Genomic DNA, 19,034 nt, shown 5'->3' with positions numbered 1-19,034 from the left:
TGTAAGCTTGCGAGCAGGGCCCTCATTCCTCCTGGTATCTGTTTTGAACTGTATTTCTGTTATGCTGTAATGTCTATTGTCTGTACAAGTCCCCTCTATAATTTGTAAAGCGCTGCGGAATATGTTGGCGCTATATAAATAAAAATTATTATTATTAATGGACACCTGGATTGGTCAAATTAACTGTCCATAATTCAAGCATAGTGCCATTCACTGCCAACACTCCTCCCATTCCCGTTGACAAGACGAGCTGCTGCAACTGACAAAGATGACAAAGATGAGCAACGCTACAGCATCGGAAAAAAGAATTACTCCGAGCCCCTAATGTTTAGAGGGATTATATGAGAAAATTCTTTATAAAGCTGTGGAGAATATTTTAGCACTATAACACTAATAAGTAACAAATATGATTAAATAACAAGTATTTTACTAATATGCTGCAGTTTTTTATTTACTTTAATGTTTTAGTAAAATCAGAATATAACAGAATTAACTTCAACAATTTTAGGCTTGTCACCGTCTATTTTCTTGTTGGGAGGTAGATTTTTTTTATCAGAAAGAGATCAAAATATCAACATACATTTTGTGATGGAAAAGTTTAGCTTTCCAAAACTGGATGGAAAAATAGTTATATGAATTGAAAGAGTGATAGATAGGATAAATGTGATGAGTGGCGAAAAAATTGACTCATTTTGATTTGATCAAATAATGAGGTTTGGGTTAATATGGAATTCTTGTGTTAATTTTATGAGCAACCTAATGATGACATCTTTATTTTAAATGTAATATCAGGGCTAATATTGCAATTAGTAAGTGGAATTGTAGATATAAAATGTATCTCTTTGTTTCTTTATGCTTTTATTTCAAATTTGATACAATGCTGATGATTTCTAACATATGGATGTTATGAAATAGATCAAATATATCAAATAAAAGTCATCTAATGTTTTATCTTAATACGTATTTTATGGAACATTTCTAATTGTGATGGAACATTTCTAATTGTGATAAAACAATTTAAACATTAAGATTATTTTAATTTGTTATTCTGAAGCAGGCAAAGATAATTAATAAGCCACATCTACATTCGGCTAAAGTCTTGTCATGCGTGGCAAGCTTGGATCGGTCTTTCATATTTAAGAGCTGGTAACCTAATACGAACCAACATAATGTCTCTAAAACAGCATATTGAGCCACTTCAGTGCTTTATGATGTGTTAATGTGTGCCATTTGGAAAGACAACTGTGAATACAATCTTTTGCATACTGTGCAATTAGCACTAAAGAGAAGCTGGGCCCTTCTTATTACTAAGAGTCCCAGATGTTTTTGTCCTGGTAGCTTGTGTTGGGCTGTTCTTTTGTCAGCACTAATTATCGATCAATCAAGATGAATGAGTGAACTAAAGACCTTGAGAAAAGTAATCCCTTACATAGAATGCCAATCCTTGGCAGGAAACGAAAAGATTTAGTCAGCAATGGGTAGGGAACCTGTACCATTGACAACTGCTGGTAAATGATTAAATCGGATCACCTAACTTGGTGGACAAGTGATTATGCAGAATGCTTTCTGTTGTTATCACCATTATCTATACATACTGATCAATGTATGCATCATTATTTTACATGTTATAAGCTAACAATCCATGATAAGCACGCCGTCACCATCACTTGACAATGATCGATTGTTTGAAGTTGACTTTTTGTTTTTAATATTTTTACATTTTTGATTATTCGTTCACATGGTCTTATACATTAGACAGCTTTTGAACATTTGTTCTTGTCAAGCTATTCATGTGAACTCCTCCATTTACATGTATGCTTAACTTGATTATAGGGGTTATCCAGTACTGTAACATTAATCACCTATCCTTAGGATAGGTCATCCATGTTTGATCGGTGGGGATGAGATACCTCTGCTGATCAGCTGTTCCTGTTGTTTGCCGGAACCCGGAACTGCCCTGTTATGGAGCTGCACAACACAGATCCATCAACCAAAATAGTGGCTACTAGACATCTGTCCCCTATGGATTTCAATAGAGGTCAGATGTGCAGTACCCACCTGTGGCCACTATACAATTGACAGAGTTGTGCAGCTCTGCAATTGAGCAATTCCGATTGTCGCCAACACCTGAAGCAGCCGATCACATTTTTAATCTTATCCTGCTCTATGTCACACTGTTACGTCATGAAGAAGGCGCATATAGCCAGCAACTGTTTCAAACAGAGCCATTAGAGTTGGAGCTGTTTAACCATTTAAATGTCACTTTCAATCTCTGAGTGCAGTGTTTAATTGGTGCAATCTTGGAAGATCATCTGTTGCCAACGACATGACTGAGAGATGCCAATTTGTTACCATAGCAGCCATCTGCATGTGTAGTGTTGTGAACATTGGATATAAATTGGATAACAAAGTGTGGTAATTTAACTAAGGGTGAGTAGTTAATTTGTTAATTACTCCTGATAATCAAATTATCCTGTGGATGATTGTATGTGTTGCTTGAAAAAAGCATGGTGAGATTTAAAGGGGTTGTCCACTACTAGAATAGCCCCTTCTTAAAGTAAATTTTTGGCCCCGATAAAATAATGAAAGCCTATATACTCTTCCCATGCCGGCTCCGTTCCAGAGGTTTCAACCTTCGCAGACCCGAGCAGTGATGTGGTGGAATGACACATGATGCCCAGCGCCCAATCAGCACCAGCGTCACCGTCTCCGCCTTTGGACAAAATTAATATGAAGAGGAAGTCAAAGTCCAGGCGGCAGCTGATCCCTGGCTTCCTCTTCAAGTTCAGTTTTTCTGAAGGTGGAGACAGTGACACTAGCACTGATTAGGTGTCGGCATCACGTGTCACAACCCCATATCACAACCACGGTGAGGGCGAGTGCTGACACCGCGGAAATGGCACTGGCACGGGAAGTGAGTATAAGCGTTAGTATTTTATTGGGCAGAACATTTAGTTTAGAAAGGGGTTGTCCTAGTAGTGGACAACCCCTTTAAACCTAGGAGTGAAGTGGAACTAATCACTATTGAACTGTAATCAGATGCTACACATATAGCTGTGTGAATGCCCTTTTTCCACCATTTTGGTGCTCCTGGAAATATGGCTTAGCTACATAAGAGAACTGTAATGCAGTCTTTCTTCAAGGTAGCCAGGCAGGTCTGAATAGTGCTCCTATTGACAGGCTGGCTACTTCAGTTTGGAAAATGATGGTTGGGAGAGCAAGTCATTGCCGGGATGTCAAAAATAGGAGTAGAATCATCAGGCAAAGGAGGAGTCAATATACGTGCCAAGATAAAGGAACATGACTCAGATGAACAGAGTAGAGGTAATAACACAACAGACCAGTATGCAAAGATTATATCTGGCCAATGGTATACTGTTGTGAATTCTGTGGCTGAATTCACTCCTGTGGTCACAAGTGGTACTGCAGCTTCTGAGCTTCCTCCCTCAGGTGTTCTGGTGAGCTCGTTGGCTGCTTTGTTATTTAACTCCACCTGATTCTGTCTTCCTTGCTCCTTGTCAATGTTCCAGTGTTGGATCTGAGCTTCTGGATCTTCCTGTGGCCTGCTGCTCTGCTTAGATAAGTGCTTTTTGCTTTTGTTGCTACTTTTTCTGTCCAGCTTGTCTTTTCGTTTTGCTGGAAGCTCTGAGACGCAAAGGGTGTACCGCCGTGCCGTTAGTTCGGCACGGTGGGTCTTTTTGCCCCCTTTGCATGGTGTTTTGCTTTAGGGTTTTTTTGTAGACTGCAAAGTTCTCTTTGCTATCCTCGCTCTATCTAGAATATCGGGCCTCACTTTGCTGAATCTATTTCCTTAATCATCCCTACGTTTGTCTTTTCATCTTGCTAACAGTCATTATATGTGGGGGGCTGCCTTTTCCTTTGGGGTATTTCTCTGAGGCAAGTCAGGCTTGTTTTTCTATCTTCAGGCTAGTCAGCTCCTCAGGCTGTGCCGAGTTGCATAGGTAGTGTTAGGCGCAATCCACAGCTGCCTTTAGTTGTGTTAAGGTTAGGTTCAGGTATTGCGGTCTACAGAGATTCCACGTCTCAGAGCTCGTTCTATTGTTTTTGGGTTATTGTCAGATCACTGTATTTGCTCTGATTGCTGGCACACTGTGTCACTGGATTGCCTACATAACAGTACAAGGAGCCAACCTAATGATTCTCAATAGAGGGAAAAAAGAAGTTCTGACATCATTTTTTTTTCTCAGCTCTGTGTTCAGTCTTTTTTTTCCCCTAGACATTTGGGTGTTTCAGGACACAGGTGTGGACATGGATATTCAGGGTCTGTGCTCTTCAATGGATAATCTCGTTACACATGTACAAAGGATTCAAGATACTATTGATCAGAAATCTATGTTAGAACCAAGAATTCCTATTCCTGATTTGTTTTTTGGTGATAGAACTAAGTTTCTTAATTTCAAAAATAATTGTAAGCTATTTCTGGCCTTGAAACCTCATTCTTCTGGTAATCCTATTCAACAGGTTTTGATTATTATTTCTTTTTTGCGCGGCGATCCTCAGGACTGGGCATTTTCTCTTGCACCAGGAGACCCTGCATTGAGTAATGTCAATGCGTTTTTCCTGGCGCTCGGATTACTTTACGATGAGCCTAATTCAGTGGATCAGGCTGAGAAAAATTTGCTGGCTTTGTGCCAGGGTCAGGAGGATATAGAAGTATATTGTCAGAAATTTAGGAAGTGGTCAGTACTCACTCTGTGGAATGAATCTGCGCTGGCAGCTTTGTTCAGAAAGGGTCTCTCTGAGGCTCTTAAGGATGTCATGGTGGGTTTTCCTATGCCTGCTGGTTTGAATGAGTCTATGTCTTTGGCCATTCAGATCGGTCGACGCTTGCGCGAGCGTAAATCTGTGCACCATTTGGCGGTATTGTCTAAGATTAAATCTGAGCCTATGCAGTGCGATAGGACTATGACCAGAGTTGAACGGCAAGAACACAGACATCTGAATGGTCTGTGTTTCTACTGTGGTGATTCCACTCATGCTATTTCTGATTGTCCTAAGCGCACTAAGTGGTTCGATAGGTCTGCCGTCATTGGTACTGTACAATCCAAATTCCTTCTGTCCATTACCTTGATATGCTCTTTGCACCACAGTATGTAAGAAGAAAAAGCACATGCAAATGAATGTAGGATCACCACTCTGTATTTCCACAAAATCTCCAAAAGTTTATTTCACATACCAAAAATTGACATTACACACAAATTAAAAACATTTAAAATGTTCCACTAGGGAACATGTCTGTTGAATCCAATATCAAGAACAAATAAACAAATAATGTCCAAGTCAATACAAAGATATATACCGTTCCCGGCTGCAGGTGACAATGTTATCATACATTGCAAACAAACCCCATACACCTATATAATATGCTGCACACTGGTTACAGTCCCATACATAAAGTATATAAGGAACATATAGTACAAGCAGGGTGATCCAAAATTATGCAGAGTATACCAGAATACAGACCGTAGAGCTAGTTGTGCACTCCACATGGAGGTCTACATGGAGGTCTACAGAGATGCTTATGCATGAAATAAAGCAAGTCATATCCTAGACATGGTATAGAGCTGGCAATCACCATTTAGGCATATCTCATACTTCACCCTAATCAGTCCTACAGTCCACTAGCGTCACCCCTTGGTCCTGTATACAGCAGTGCAGTCCGGGAACAACGAATAGGATAACAGAGCCCACGCGTTCCGACACCCTGAGGTGTCTTTCTCAAGGTAGTAATGTCAGATATGGATGCTACTGAGCCTTTTATAGATACCTTAATTACAGCGGATCAGCCATTACACAGCTGAGAGAGGCGGTTGCGTCCGACGTCATTGAAGCAACCCGGAAATGAAGGTCAGCAGTCACTGGCCATACTGCGCCTGCGTGCGTGACACAGCAACCTCAATTTCCATATGCGCTTGCGCAGCACCCATTCACTGTTTCCCTTTTTCCCTATGGGTGTCACTGTTCGCTAAATTAAGACGAACTACGCTTGCGCATAAGTAAATAATTGTTTGCATTACACCCGTATCCAAATAAGATGAAAATTATGGGTGTAATACGCATTTCAAGGTCTGTATGGAACGAGTCCCACAGACCCAAATACGCTATTGCGCTACATACCAGATAAACAGCCCATTTTGGTGCCGGTGGCAGCAAAACATGATAGAATATATGGGCAAATATAATTCCAGGAAACGTATCCCGGAGAATAGTACATTTATGCGCTATCTTTATGTTATATAGAAGGTGAGTGTTCAAGCAACACGAGGGGGTAAATACCAATAATCACTCTGGTTGTCTTATATGCCCATATGTAGATTCTCTGAGGGAAGCCCACATATACGTATCGTATGCTAATGTTAATAATAGTTGTTATTCAATATTGCAGAGGGCAATATTGATAACTAATATAGTCTTATGATAGTCTTAGCGTAAGTAGATGAAATTACAAGTGTAAACCTTGAAAATACATCCCTAACCAACATATATGGTATATCCTATTGCCTAAGGTGGCATATTAAATATATGTATGAAAGCAATATAGACCAAAATATGTGCGCATATATATATTAATAATTTACATAAAATGTAGTTGATCCAGATGATGTATTTATGACGCATTCCACTCAAATAAGTGAGAAACAGGTCAGAAGTTCCTGGATAGGAGAACGGGTCTTCAATCTTCCTGTGAGTATAGGCTTCAAAAAACTTCATTGGTCTATGGAGTCTCTTCCATGCTATGAAATAAATAGAATAGAAATAAATAAAATAAAATAACATGGAATGAAAAGCCATATTTCAAACCCCCCCCCCCCCCTAGACAGCTAAGGTCCACATGAGGTAGATGGCTCCAAATGAGGGCTACTTCTTTTTGTAAAAACCAGAGTAGAGTAGCTCCTCGTTGAGGCCATCTGGCGTGAGGCTATTTAACTCATAGATCCACCTCGCTTCCAGACGAAGAAGGTCTTCTGTTGGATCTCCCCCTCTAATATTCATGTGAACCCCCTCTAAGCCCATTACTCGTAAGGACTCCCCCGAACCTGCATGGACCTCCAAAAAGTGCGTTGCCACCGAAGTGATTGCTTTACCTTTTGATTTATCCGATCTTGCCATCGCAATATTTGATAGATGTTGCTGGGCCCTCCGCCGGAGTTCCTGCGTAGTTTGTCCTACGTAGATTTTATCACAGCCACAGATCAATGCGTAAACCAGGTTACGTGACCGGCAGTTAAAATACGCTTTGGACTGTACCTGTGTAGACAAATGAGGAACTGAGATACCCTTACTTGCAATCATCCGTGGACATATTGAGCAATTACCACAAGGAAAAGATCCCTTAATGGGGTGGCCTGTTCTCAATTTAAGAGTGGGGCGTTTGAAGTGACTATTAGAAAGATAGTCCTTTAGATTTTTCGCCCTTCTAGCCACCACTGTAGGCCGATCCCCAATAAATGGTCTCAATCTAGGCTCACTCCTCAGGATCCCCCAATTGGCATTCAGTATGCGATAGATGTCATTCCACTGGTTATTGAATTTAGTAATCAGATTGAGTTTGTTGGATTCTGATCTTACCCTGGGTCTTAAAGCCTCCTCTCTTGTTTTGCCTTTTGAGAATTCGAAGGCTCCTGAAATAGTCCTTCTAGGGTATCCACGTTCACGGAACCTATTGGTCAGATGTCGAGACTCGGTAAGGAAGTCCTCTCTTCTACTACAGTTCCTCCTAAGTCGGAGGAATTGTCCCTTTGGAATACCTTTGCGTAAATGTGCCAGGTGGAAGCTCTCAAAATGCAGAAGGTTGTTTGAAGCCGTTTGTTTCCTAAATAGCGTGGTGGTTATACGGTTCTGATCAATCGACAATTTAAGGTCCAAGAAATCAACTGAAACAGTGGAAAAAGCATAGGTGAGTTTGATGTTCCAACAATTGTTGTTAAGCCCTTCTATAAATGAACATAACTCCTCAGACGACCCTGACCAAATGATGATAATGTCGTCGATATATCGTAACCATTTTACCACATGTGTCGAAAAAACATGGAGTTTCTGTACATGGGTCTCCTCCCACCACCCCATAAAGAGGTTAGCGTAGGAGGGCGCACATTTTGCCCCCATAGCTGTACCTGCGACTTGTTTATAATAGTTCCTATCGAACACAAAGTAGTTTTTCTCCAAAACGAACTTGAGTAGTTCCAAGATGAAGATGTCATGTCCTCTATCCCCTGTGGACTGTTTGTCCAAAAAATAGGAGGTTGTTGTCATACCTTGTTGGTGTTCAATGTTTGTATATAATGCTTCCACATCAAGGGTCGCTAGGATCGCATTGTCTGGTACCTCCAGCGCTTGGCACAATTCTATGAGATGCGATGAATCACGTACATAGGAGTTCAAGGACTTCACCATTGGCTGTAAGAAAAAATCAAGATAGGAACATGGTTTCTCATAGAGCCCCCCCAATCCAGACACAATAGGTCTACCTGGTGGCGAGCTGATTGACTTATGTATCTTTGGCACCAGATAGAATGTCGGAATTACTGGGTGAGATGTGGTTAAATATTCTCTTTCCCTTTTGTCTATGATGCCACAAGAAAATGCCCTCCATAGTAGCCTGTCTAATTGGGTCTTAAAGATGGACGTGGGATCTGAGGGTAATTGTTGGTAATACTGGATATTATCCAGTTGGCGTCTTGCTTCCTGACTATACATATCTTTCGGCCACAACACGATGTTTCCACCTTTATCCGCTTCTTTTATTTCTATTGAATCATTATTTTTTAGGGCAGATAGTGCTCGTCTTTCTTCCAATGTCAGATTGTTTTGGCTATTCTTGTCCAGCTGAAGTCTTTTTATGTCATTACAGGTGGTTTCAAAAAATACCTGTATGGCGGGACACATTGAAAATTTTGGAGTTGCCCGAGATGGAAGTCTGCCATTGAATCTTTTTCTACCCTGTGTGTTGTCATTCTCAGATAGGAGATCCAGCAGATCTCGAAAGGTTTGTCTGTCCTGGTCTGGGAGTTCGTCTATTAGAGATGGTTGGTGGTATAGGATTTTAAATGTTAATTGTCTGCAGAATAGGTAGAGGTCTTTGGTAAGTTCAAATTTATCCAGACCACACATAGGTGAAAAGGATAATCCCTTAGTCAGTAAATTTATTTCTATTTCTGATAACTGGTATGTAGAAAGGTTAATGATGCGCAGTCTGTTCACATCATTACTAGATCCCTCAATGGGGGAATTCGGGTTCAGAGACGTTTCTGATTGCCGAGACGTGTTTCTCGTCTCGTGCTCGGAGACCAAACTCTGAGGTTTTGATTTTTCTTGGTGCGATTTTGCGGGTTTTCTACGCCCCCTTCTATGCTGCTTTCTCGGTCGCTTGTGTCTGTAGATAAAAAATCACTGCTCGCACTGGGGCCTAGATCATTATTGGGTACCCCTCCTACATTTGTTTTTGCCCTCATATTGATTCTCCTCCTATTCCCTTGATGTGACCATTTATACATCCTCTGCTTTTCCATGTCCAGCTTATCCCGTTGAAATTTATTTTTCTTGCCCCTGATAATGTCTTTCTCATATTTATCTATTATTTCCTTTAAGTGGATTTTGAACGGGTCTAACTGAGTCTTTAAATCAAAAGTGTTCAAATCCACCTCTTTTTTCTTTATATCCTCCCTGATTTGTGTTAACACTAAGTTATCCTGTTCTATCAACATGTCAATGAGGATATAAGAACATCTCTGTAGACCATTTTCCCAGGTAGTCCTGAATTCTTGGTCCACCTCCCAGGCCGGGAATATCTGGACCCTCAGACCACGGGGCACCAGACCCAATTTCTTATACTCAGTCAAACTTGTAATGTTCCACCATGTCCTAGTCAGCCTTTTATGTAAGTCAATCAACTCTGTTGTCAAATTTTGGAAATCACTATCGTTACTAGAACCACTTGCACCTACCACACAATCCCCTGCACCAAATATATCCTTCATTTGTTGCTGCCAAGCCGCCTCTCTGGCTGTTAAATCCATTTAAATAATTAATTCTATTCGATGTGCCACCACTTGGAAAATGCCCTTTAAATGGGCCAAAAAACATATACAGAAAAACCTGTTAAGCGGGCACCATCATATATTCATATTGAAATCTTGTGGGATCACTACTATGCATGTAAAAACAGATTGCACCACAGTATGTAAGAAGAAAAAGCACATGCAAATGAATGTAGGATCACCACTCTGTATTTCCACAAAATCTCCAAAAGTTTATTTCACATACCAAAAATTGACATTACACACAAATTAAAAACATTTAAAATGTTCCACTAGGGAACATGTCTGTTGAATCCAATATCAAGAACAAATAAACAAATAATGTCCAAGTCAATACAAAGATATATACCGTTCCCGGCTGCAGGTGACAATGTTATCATACATTGCAAACAAACCCCATACACCTATATAATATGCTGCACACTGGTTACAGTCCCATACATAAAGTATATAAGGAACATATAGTACAAGCAGGGTGATCCAAAATTATGCAGAGTATACCAGAATACAGACCGTAGAGCTAGTTGTGCACTCCACATGGAGGTCTACATGGAGGTCTACAGAGATGCTTATGCATGAAATAAAGCAAGTCATATCCTAGACATGGTATAGAGCTGGCAATCACCATTTAGGCATATCTCATACTTCACCCTAATCAGTCCTACAGTCCACTAGCGTCACCCCTTGGTCCTGTATACAGCAGTGCAGTCCGGGAACAAAGAATAGGATAACAGAGCCCACGCGTTCCGACACCCTGAGGTGTCTTTCTCAAGGTAGTAATGTCAGATATGGATGCTACTGAGCCTTTTATAGATACCTGAATACAGGACCAAGGGGTGACGCTAGTGGACTGTAGGACTGATTAGGGTGAAGTATGAGATATGCCTAAATGGTGATTGCCAGCTCTATACCATGTCTAGGATATGACTTGCTTTATTTCATGCATAAGCATCTCTGTAGACCTCCATGTAGACCTCCATGTGGAGTGCACAACTAGCTCTACGGTCTGTATTCTGGTATACTCTGCATAATTTTGGATCACCCTGCTTGTACTATATGTTCCTTATATACTTTATGTATGGGACTGTAACCAGTGTGCAGCATATTATATAGGTGTATGGGGTTTGTTTGCAATGTATGATAACATTGTCACCTGCAGCCGGGAACGGTATATATCTTTGTATTGACTTGGACATTATTTGTTTATTTGTTCTTGATATTGGATTCAACAGACATGTTCCCTAGTGGAACATTTTAAATGTTTTTAATTTGTGTGTAATGTCAATTTTTGGTATGTGAAATAAACTTTTGGAGATTTTGTGGAAATACAGAGTGGTGATCCTACATTCATTTGCATGTGCTTTTTCTTCTTACATACTGTGGTGCAATCTGTTTTTACATGCATAGTAGTGATCCCACAAGATTTCAATATGAATATATGATGGTGCCCGCTTAACAGGTTTTTCTGTATATGTTTTTTGGCCCATTTAAAGGGCATTTTCCAAGTGGTGGCACATCGAATAGAATTAATTATTTAAATGGATTTAACAGCCAGAGAGGCGGCTTGGCAGCAACAAATGAAGGATATATTTGGTGCAGGGGATTGTGTGGTAGGTGCAAGTGGTTCTAGTAACGATAGTGATTTCCAAAATTTGACAACAGAGTTGATTGACTTACATAAAAGGCTGACTAGGACATGGTGGAACATTACAAGTTTGACTGAGTATAAGAAATTGGGTCTGGTGCCCCGTGGTCTGAGGGTCCAGATATTCCCGGCCTGGGAGGTGGACCAAGAATTCAGGACTACCTGGGAAAATGGTCTACAGAGATGTTCTTATATCCTCATTGACATGTTGATAGAACAGGATAACTTAGTGTTAACACAAATCAGGGAGGATATAAAGAAAAAAGAGGTGGATTTGAACACTTTTGATTTAAAGACTCAGTTAGACCCGTTCAAAATCCACTTAAAGGAAATAATAGATAAATATGAGAAAGACATTATCAGGGGCAAGAAAAATAAATTTCAACGGGATAAGCTGGACATGGAAAAGCAGAGGATGTATAAATGGTCACATCAAGGGAATAGGAGGAGAATCAATATGAGGGCAAAAACAAATGTAGGAGGGGTACCCAATAATGATCTAGGCCCCAGTGCGAGCAGTGATTTTTTATCTACAGACACAAGCGACCGAGAAAGCAGCATAGAAGGGGGCGTAGAAAACCCGCAAAATCGCACCAAGAAAAATCGAAACCTCAGAGTTTGGTCTCCGAGCACGAGACGAGAAACACGTCTCGGCAATCAGAAACGTCTCTGAACCCGAATTCCCCCATTGAGGGATCTAGTAATGATGTGAACAGACTGCGCATCATTAACCTTTCTACATACCAGTTATCAGAAATAGAAATAAATTTACTGACTAAGGGATTATCCTTTTCACCTATGTGTGGTCTGGATAAATTTGAACTTACCAAAGACCTCTACCTATTCTGCAGACAATTAACATTTAAAATCCTATACCACCAACCATCTCTAATAGACGAACTCCCAGACCAGGACAGACAAACCTTTCGAGATCTGCTGGATCTCCTATCTGAGAATGACAACACACAGGGTAGAAAAAGATTCAATGGCAGACTTCCATCTCGGGCAACTCCAAAATTTTCAATGTGTCCCGCCATACAGGTATTTTTTGAAACCACCTGTAATGACATAAAAAGACTTCAGCTGGACAAGAATAGCCAAAACAATCTGACATTGGAAGAAAGACGAGCACTATCTGCCCTAAAAAATAATGATTCAATAGAAATAAAAGAAGCGGATAAAGGTGGAAACATCGTGTTGTGGCCGAAAGATATGTATAGTCAGGAAGCAAGACGCCAACTGGATAATATCCAGTATTACCAACAATTACCCTCAGATCCCACGTCCATCTTTAAGACCCAATTAGACAGGCTACTATGGAGGGCATTTTCTTGTGGCATCATAGACAAAAGGGAAAGAGAATATTTAACCACATCTCACCCAGTAATTCCGACATTCTATCTGGTGCCAAAGATACATAAGTCAATCAGCTCGCCACCAGGTAGACCTATTGTGTCTGGATTGGGGGGGCTCTATGAGAAACCATGTTCCTATCTTGATTTTTTCTTACAGCCAATGGTGAAGTCCTTGAACTCCTATGTACGTGATTCATCGCATCTCATAGAATTGTGCCAAGCGCTGGAGGTACCAGACAATGCGATCCTAGCGACCCTTGATGTGGAAGCATTATATACAAACATTGAACACCAACAAGGTATGACAACAACCTCCTATTTTTTGGACAAACAGTCCACAGGGGATAGAGGACATGACATCTTCATCTTGGAACTACTCAAGTTCGTTTTGGAGAAAAACTACTTTGTGTTCGATAGGAACTATTATAAACAAGTCGCAGGTACAGCTATGGGGGCAAAATGTGCGCCCTCCTACGCTAACCTCTTTATGGGGTGGTGGGAGGAGACCCATGTACAGAAACTCCATGTTTTTTCGACACATGTGGTAAAATGGTTACGATATATCGACGACATTATCATCATTTGGTCAGGGTCGTCTGAGGAGTTATGTTCATTTATAGAAGGGCTTAACAACAATTGTTGGAACATCAAACTCACCTATGCTTTTTCTACTGTTTCAGTTGATTTCTTGGACCTTAAATTGTCGATTGATCAGAACCGTATAACCACCACGCTATTTAGGAAACAAACGGCTTCAAACAACCTTCTGCATTTTGAGAGCTTCCACCCGGCACATTTACGCAAAGGTATTCCAAAGGGACAATTCCTCCGACTTAGGAGGAACTGTAGTAGAAGAGAGGACTTCCTTACCGAGTCTCGACATCTGACCAATAGGTTCCGTGAACGTGGATACCCTAGAAGGACTATTTCAGGAGCCTTCGAATTCTCAAAAGGCAAAACAAGAGAGGAGGCTTTAAGACCCAGGGTAAGATCAGAATCCAACAAACTCAATCTGATTACTAAATTCAATAACCAGTGGAATGACATCTATCGCATACTGAATGCCAATTGGGGGATCCTGAGGAGTGAGCCTAGATTGAGACCATTTATTGGGGATCGGCCTACAGTGGTGGCTAGAAGGGCGAAAAATCTAAAGGACTATCTTTCTAATAGTCACTTCAAACGCCCCACTCTTAAATTGAGAACAGGCCACCCCATTAAGGGATCTTTTCCTTGTGGTAATTGCTCAATATGTCCACGGATGATTGCAAGTAAGGGTATCTCAGTTCCTCATTTGTCTACACAGGTACAGTCCAAAGCGTATTTTAACTGCCGGTCACGTAACCTGGTTTACGCATTGATCTGTGGCTGTGATAAAATCTACGTAGGACAAACTACGCAGGAACTCCGGCGGAGGGCCCAGCAACATCTATCAAATATTGCGATGGCAAGATCGGATAAATCAAAAGGTAAAGCAATCACTTCGGTGGCAACGCACTTTTTGGAGGTCCATGCAGGTTCGGGGGAGTCCTTACGAGTAATGGGCTTAGAGGGGGTTCACATGAATATTAGAGGGGGAGATCCAACAGAAGACCTTCTTCGTCTGGAAGCGAGGTGGATCTATGAGTTAAATAGCCTCACGCCAGATGGCCTCAACGAGGAGCTACTCTACTCTGGTTTTTACAAAAAGAAGTAGCCCTCATTTGGAGCCATCTACCTCATGTGGACCTTAGCTGTCTAGGGGGGGGGGGGGTTTGAAATATGGCTTTTCATTCCATGTTATTTTACTTTATTTATTTCTATTTTATTTATTTCATAGCATGGAAGAGACTCCATAGACCAATGAAGTTTTTTGAAGCCTATACTCACAGGAAGATTGAAGACCCGTTCTCCTATCCAGGAACTTCTGACCTGTTTCTCACTTATTTGAGTGGAATGCGTCATAAATACATCATCTGGATCAACTACATTTTATGTAAATTATTAATATATATATGCGCACATATTTTGGTCTATATTGCTTTCATACATATATTTAATATGCCACCTTAGGCAATAGGATATACCATATATGTTGGTTAGGGATGTATTTTCAAGGTTTACACTTGTAATTTCATCTACTTACGCTAAGACTATCATAAGACTATATTAGTTATCAATATTGCCCTCTGCAATATTGAATAACAACTATTATTAACATTAGCATACGATACGTATATGTGGGCTTCCCTCAGAGAATCTACATATGGGCATATAAGACAACCAGAGTGATTATTGGTATTTACCCCCTCGTGTTGCTTGAACACTCACCTTCTATATAACATAAAGATAGCGCATAAATGTACTATTCTCCGGGATACGTTTCCTGGAATTATATTTGCCCATATATTCTATCATGTTTTGCTGCCACCGGCACCAAAATGGGCTGTTTATCTGGTATGTAGCGCAATAGCGTATTTGGGTCTGTGGGACTCGTTCCATACAGACCTTGAAATGCGTATTACACCCATAATTTTCATCTTATTTGGATACGGGTGTAATGCAAACAATTATTTACTTATGCGCAAGCGTAGTTCGTCTTAATTTAGCGAACAGTGACACCCATAGGGAAAAAGGGAAACAGTGAATGGGTGCTGCGCAAGCGCATATGGAAATTGAGGTTGCTGTGTCACGCACGCAGGCGCAGTATGGCCAGTGACTGCTGACCTTCATTTCCGGGTTGCTTCAATGACGTCGGACGCAACCGCCTCTCTCAGCTGTGTAATGGCTGATCCGCTGTAATTAAGGTATCTATAAAAGGCTCAGTAGCATCCATATCTGACATTACTACCTTGAGAAAGACACCTCAGGGTGTCGGAACGCGTGGGCTCTGTTATCCTATTCGTTGTTCCCGGACTGCACTGCTGTATACAGGACCAAGGGGTGATGCTAGTGGACTGTAGGACTGATTAGGGTGAAGTATGAGATATGCCTAAATGGTGATTGCCAGCTCTATACCATGTCTAGGATATGACTTGCTTTATTTCATGCATAAGCATCTCTGTAGACCTCCATGTAGACCTCCATGTGGAGTGCACAACTAGCTCTACGGTCTGTATTCTGGTATACTCTGCATAATTTTGGATCACCCTGCTTGTACTATATGTTCCTTATATACTTTATGTATGGGACTGTAACCAGTGTGCAGCATATTATATAGGTGTATGGGGTTTGTTTGCAATGTATGATAACATTGTCACCTGCAGCCGGGAACGGTATATATCTTTGTATTGACTTGGACATTATTTGTTTATTTGTTCTTGATATTGGATTCAACAGACATGTTCCCTAGTGGAACATTTTAAATGTTTTTAATTTGTGTGTAATGTCAATTTTTGGTATGTGAAATAAACTTTTGGAGATTTTGTGGAAATACAGAGTGGTGATCCTACATTCATTTGCATGTGCTTTTTCTTCTTACATACTGTGGTGCAATCTGTTTTTACATGCATAGTAGTGATCCCACAAGATTTCAATATGAATATATGATGGTGCCCGCCTAACAGGTTTTTCTGTATATGTTTTTTGGCCCATTTAAAGGGCATTTTCCAAGTGGTGGCACATCGAATAGAATTAATTATTTAAATGGATTTAACAGCCAGAGAGGCGGCTTGGCAGCAACAAATGAAGGATATATTTGGTGCAGGGGATTGTGTGGTAGGTGCAAGTGGTTCTAGTAACGATAGTGATTTCCAAAATTTGACAACAGAGTTGATTGACTTACATAAAAGGCTGACTAGGACATGGTGGAACATTACAAGTTTGACTGAGTATAAGAAATTGGGTCTGGTGCCCCGTGGTCTGAGGGTCCAGATATTCCCGGCCTGGGAGGTGGACCAAGAATTCAGGACTACCTGGGAAAATGGTCTACAGAGATGTTCTTATATCCTCATTGACATGTTGATAGAACAGGATAACTTAGTGTTAACACAAATCAGGGAGGATATAAAGAAAAAAGAGGTGGATTTGAACACTTTTGATTTAAAGACTCAGTTAGACCCGTTCAAAATCCACTTAAAGGAAATAATAGATAAATATGAGAAAGACATTATCAGGGGCAAGAAAAATAAATTTCAACGGGATAAGCTGGACATGGAAAAGCAGAGGATGTATAAATGGTCACATCAAGGGAATAGGAGGAGAATCAATATGAGGGCAAAAACAAATGTAGGAGGGGTACCCAATAATGATCTAGGCCCCAGTGCGAGCAGTGATTTTTTATCTACAGACACAAGCGACCGAGAAAGCAGCATAGAAGGGGGCGTAGAAAACCCGCAAAATCGCACCAAGAAAAATCGAAACCTCAGAGTTTGGTCTCCGAGCACGAGACGAGAAACACGTCTCGGCAATCAGAAACGTCTCTGAACCCGAATTCCCCCATTGAGGGATCTAGTAATGATGTGAACAGACTGCGCATCATTAACCTTTCTACATACCAGTTATCAGAAATAGAAATAAATTTACTGACTAAGGGATTATCCTTTTCACCTATGTGTGGTCTGGATAAATTTGAACTTACCAAAGACCTCTACCTATTCTGCAGACAATTAACATTTAAAATCCTATACCATACTATATAGGTGTATGGGGTTTGTTTGCAATGTATGATAACATTGTCACCTGCAGCCGGGAACGGTATATATCTTTGTATTGACTTGGACATTATTTGTTTATTTGTTCTTGATATTGGATTCAACAGACATGTTCCCTAGTGGAACATTTTAAATGTTTTTAATTTGTGTGTAATGTCAATTTTTGGTATGTGAAATAAACTTTTGGAGATTTTGTGGAAATACAGAGTGGTGATCCTACATTCATTTGCATGTGCTTTTTCTTCTTACATACTGTGGTGCAATCTGTTTTTACATGCATAGTAGTGATCCCAGAAGATTTCAATATGAATATATGATGGTGCCCGCTTAACAGGTTTTTCTTGATATGCTCTTTGTCATCGTATTCTGTCATGGCGTTTGTGGATTCAGGCGCTGCCCTGAATCTGATGGATTTGGATTATGCTAAACGTTGTGGGTTTTTCTTGGAGCCTTTGCGGTGTCCTATTCCGTTGAGAGGAATTGATGCTACACCTTTGGCCAAGAATAAACCTCAGTACTGGACCCAGCTGACCATGTGCATGGCTCCTGCACATCAGGAAGTTATTCGCTTTCTGGTGCTACATAATCTGCATGATGTGGTCGTGTTGGGGTTGCCATGGCTGCAAACCCATAATCCAGTATTGGATTGGAACTCTATGTCGGTATCCAGCTGGGGTTGTCAGGGGGTACATGGTGATGTTCCATTTTTGTCTATTTCGTCATCCACTCCTTCTGAGGTCCCAGAGTTCTTGTCTGATTATCAGGATGTATTTGAAGAGCCCAAGTCCGATGCCCTACCTCCGCATAGGGATTGTGATTGTGCTATCAATTTGATTCCTGGTAGTAAATTCCCTAAAGGTCGATTATTTAATTTATCCGTGCCTGAACACGCCGCTATGCGCAGTTATGTGAAGGAATCCCTGGAGAAGGGACATATTCGCCCATCGTCATCACAACTGGGAGCAGGGTTCTTTTTTGTAGCCAAGAAGGATGGTTCGCTGAGACCGTGTATTGATTACCGCCTTCTTAATAAGATCACTGTGAAATTTCAGTATCCCTTGCCATTGTTATCTGACTTGTTTGCTCGGATTAAGGGGGCTAGTTGGTTCACTAAGATAGATCTTCGTGGTGCGTATAATCTGGTGAGAATCAGGCAAGGAGATGAATGGAAAACTGCATTTAATACGCCCGAGGGTCATTTTGAGTATCTAGTGATGCCGTTCGGACTTGCCAATGCTCCATCTGTGTTTCAGTCTTTTATGCATGACATCTTCCGTGAGTATCTGGATAAATTCCTGATTGTTTACTTGGATGACATTTTGATCTTCTCAAATGATTGGGACTC

General features: G+C 40.8%; 1 protein-coding gene and 1 long non-coding RNA gene across 2 annotated transcripts; one reads left to right on the top strand and one right to left on the bottom strand.

Annotated features, from left to right (window-relative positions):
• Positions 1-6,578: 6,578 nt before the first annotated feature.
• Positions 6,579-7,764, bottom strand: LOC138674205 (uncharacterized). Its single transcript, XR_011320528.1, has 3 exons — positions 7,591-7,764; positions 7,107-7,269; positions 6,579-6,755 (listed from the first exon to the last, which is right to left on the bottom strand). It is a non-coding gene; the product is annotated as an uncharacterized lncRNA (long non-coding RNA).
• A 3,832-nt stretch (positions 7,765-11,596) lies between these two features.
• Positions 11,597-15,179, top strand: LOC138674557 (uncharacterized). Its single transcript, XM_069762381.1, has 5 exons — positions 11,597-12,120; positions 12,240-13,357; positions 13,739-14,043; positions 14,365-14,527; positions 14,878-15,179. The coding sequence occupies exons 1-5, from the start codon at positions 11,597-11,599 to the stop codon at positions 15,108-15,110; spliced, it is 2,343 nt and encodes a 780-aa protein (XP_069618482.1). The 3' UTR covers positions 15,111-15,179.
• The last annotated feature ends 3,855 nt before the right edge of the window (positions 15,180-19,034 follow it).

This window comes from Ranitomeya imitator, chromosome 4, assembly GCF_032444005.1.
Source record: "Ranitomeya imitator isolate aRanImi1 chromosome 4, aRanImi1.pri, whole genome shotgun sequence".
Lineage (NCBI taxonomy): Eukaryota > Metazoa > Chordata > Amphibia > Anura > Dendrobatidae > Ranitomeya > Ranitomeya imitator.
This window is presented reverse-complemented; position numbering and strand designations above follow the sequence as displayed.

Bases quoted from the DNA above. Each gene is read 5' to 3' on its own strand.
- LOC138674557 (XM_069762381.1), top strand. From the start codon at position 11,597: ATGGATTTAACAGCCAGAGAGGCGGCTTGGCAGCAACAAATGAAGGAT. The intron at 13,358-13,738 runs GTATGACAACAA...CTACTGTTTCAG, and splicing joins AAACATTGAACACCAACAAG to TTGATTTCTTGGACCTTAAA. The intron at 14,044-14,364 runs GTAAGATCAGAA...TTGTCTACACAG, and splicing joins AGGAGGCTTTAAGACCCAGG to GTACAGTCCAAAGCGTATTT.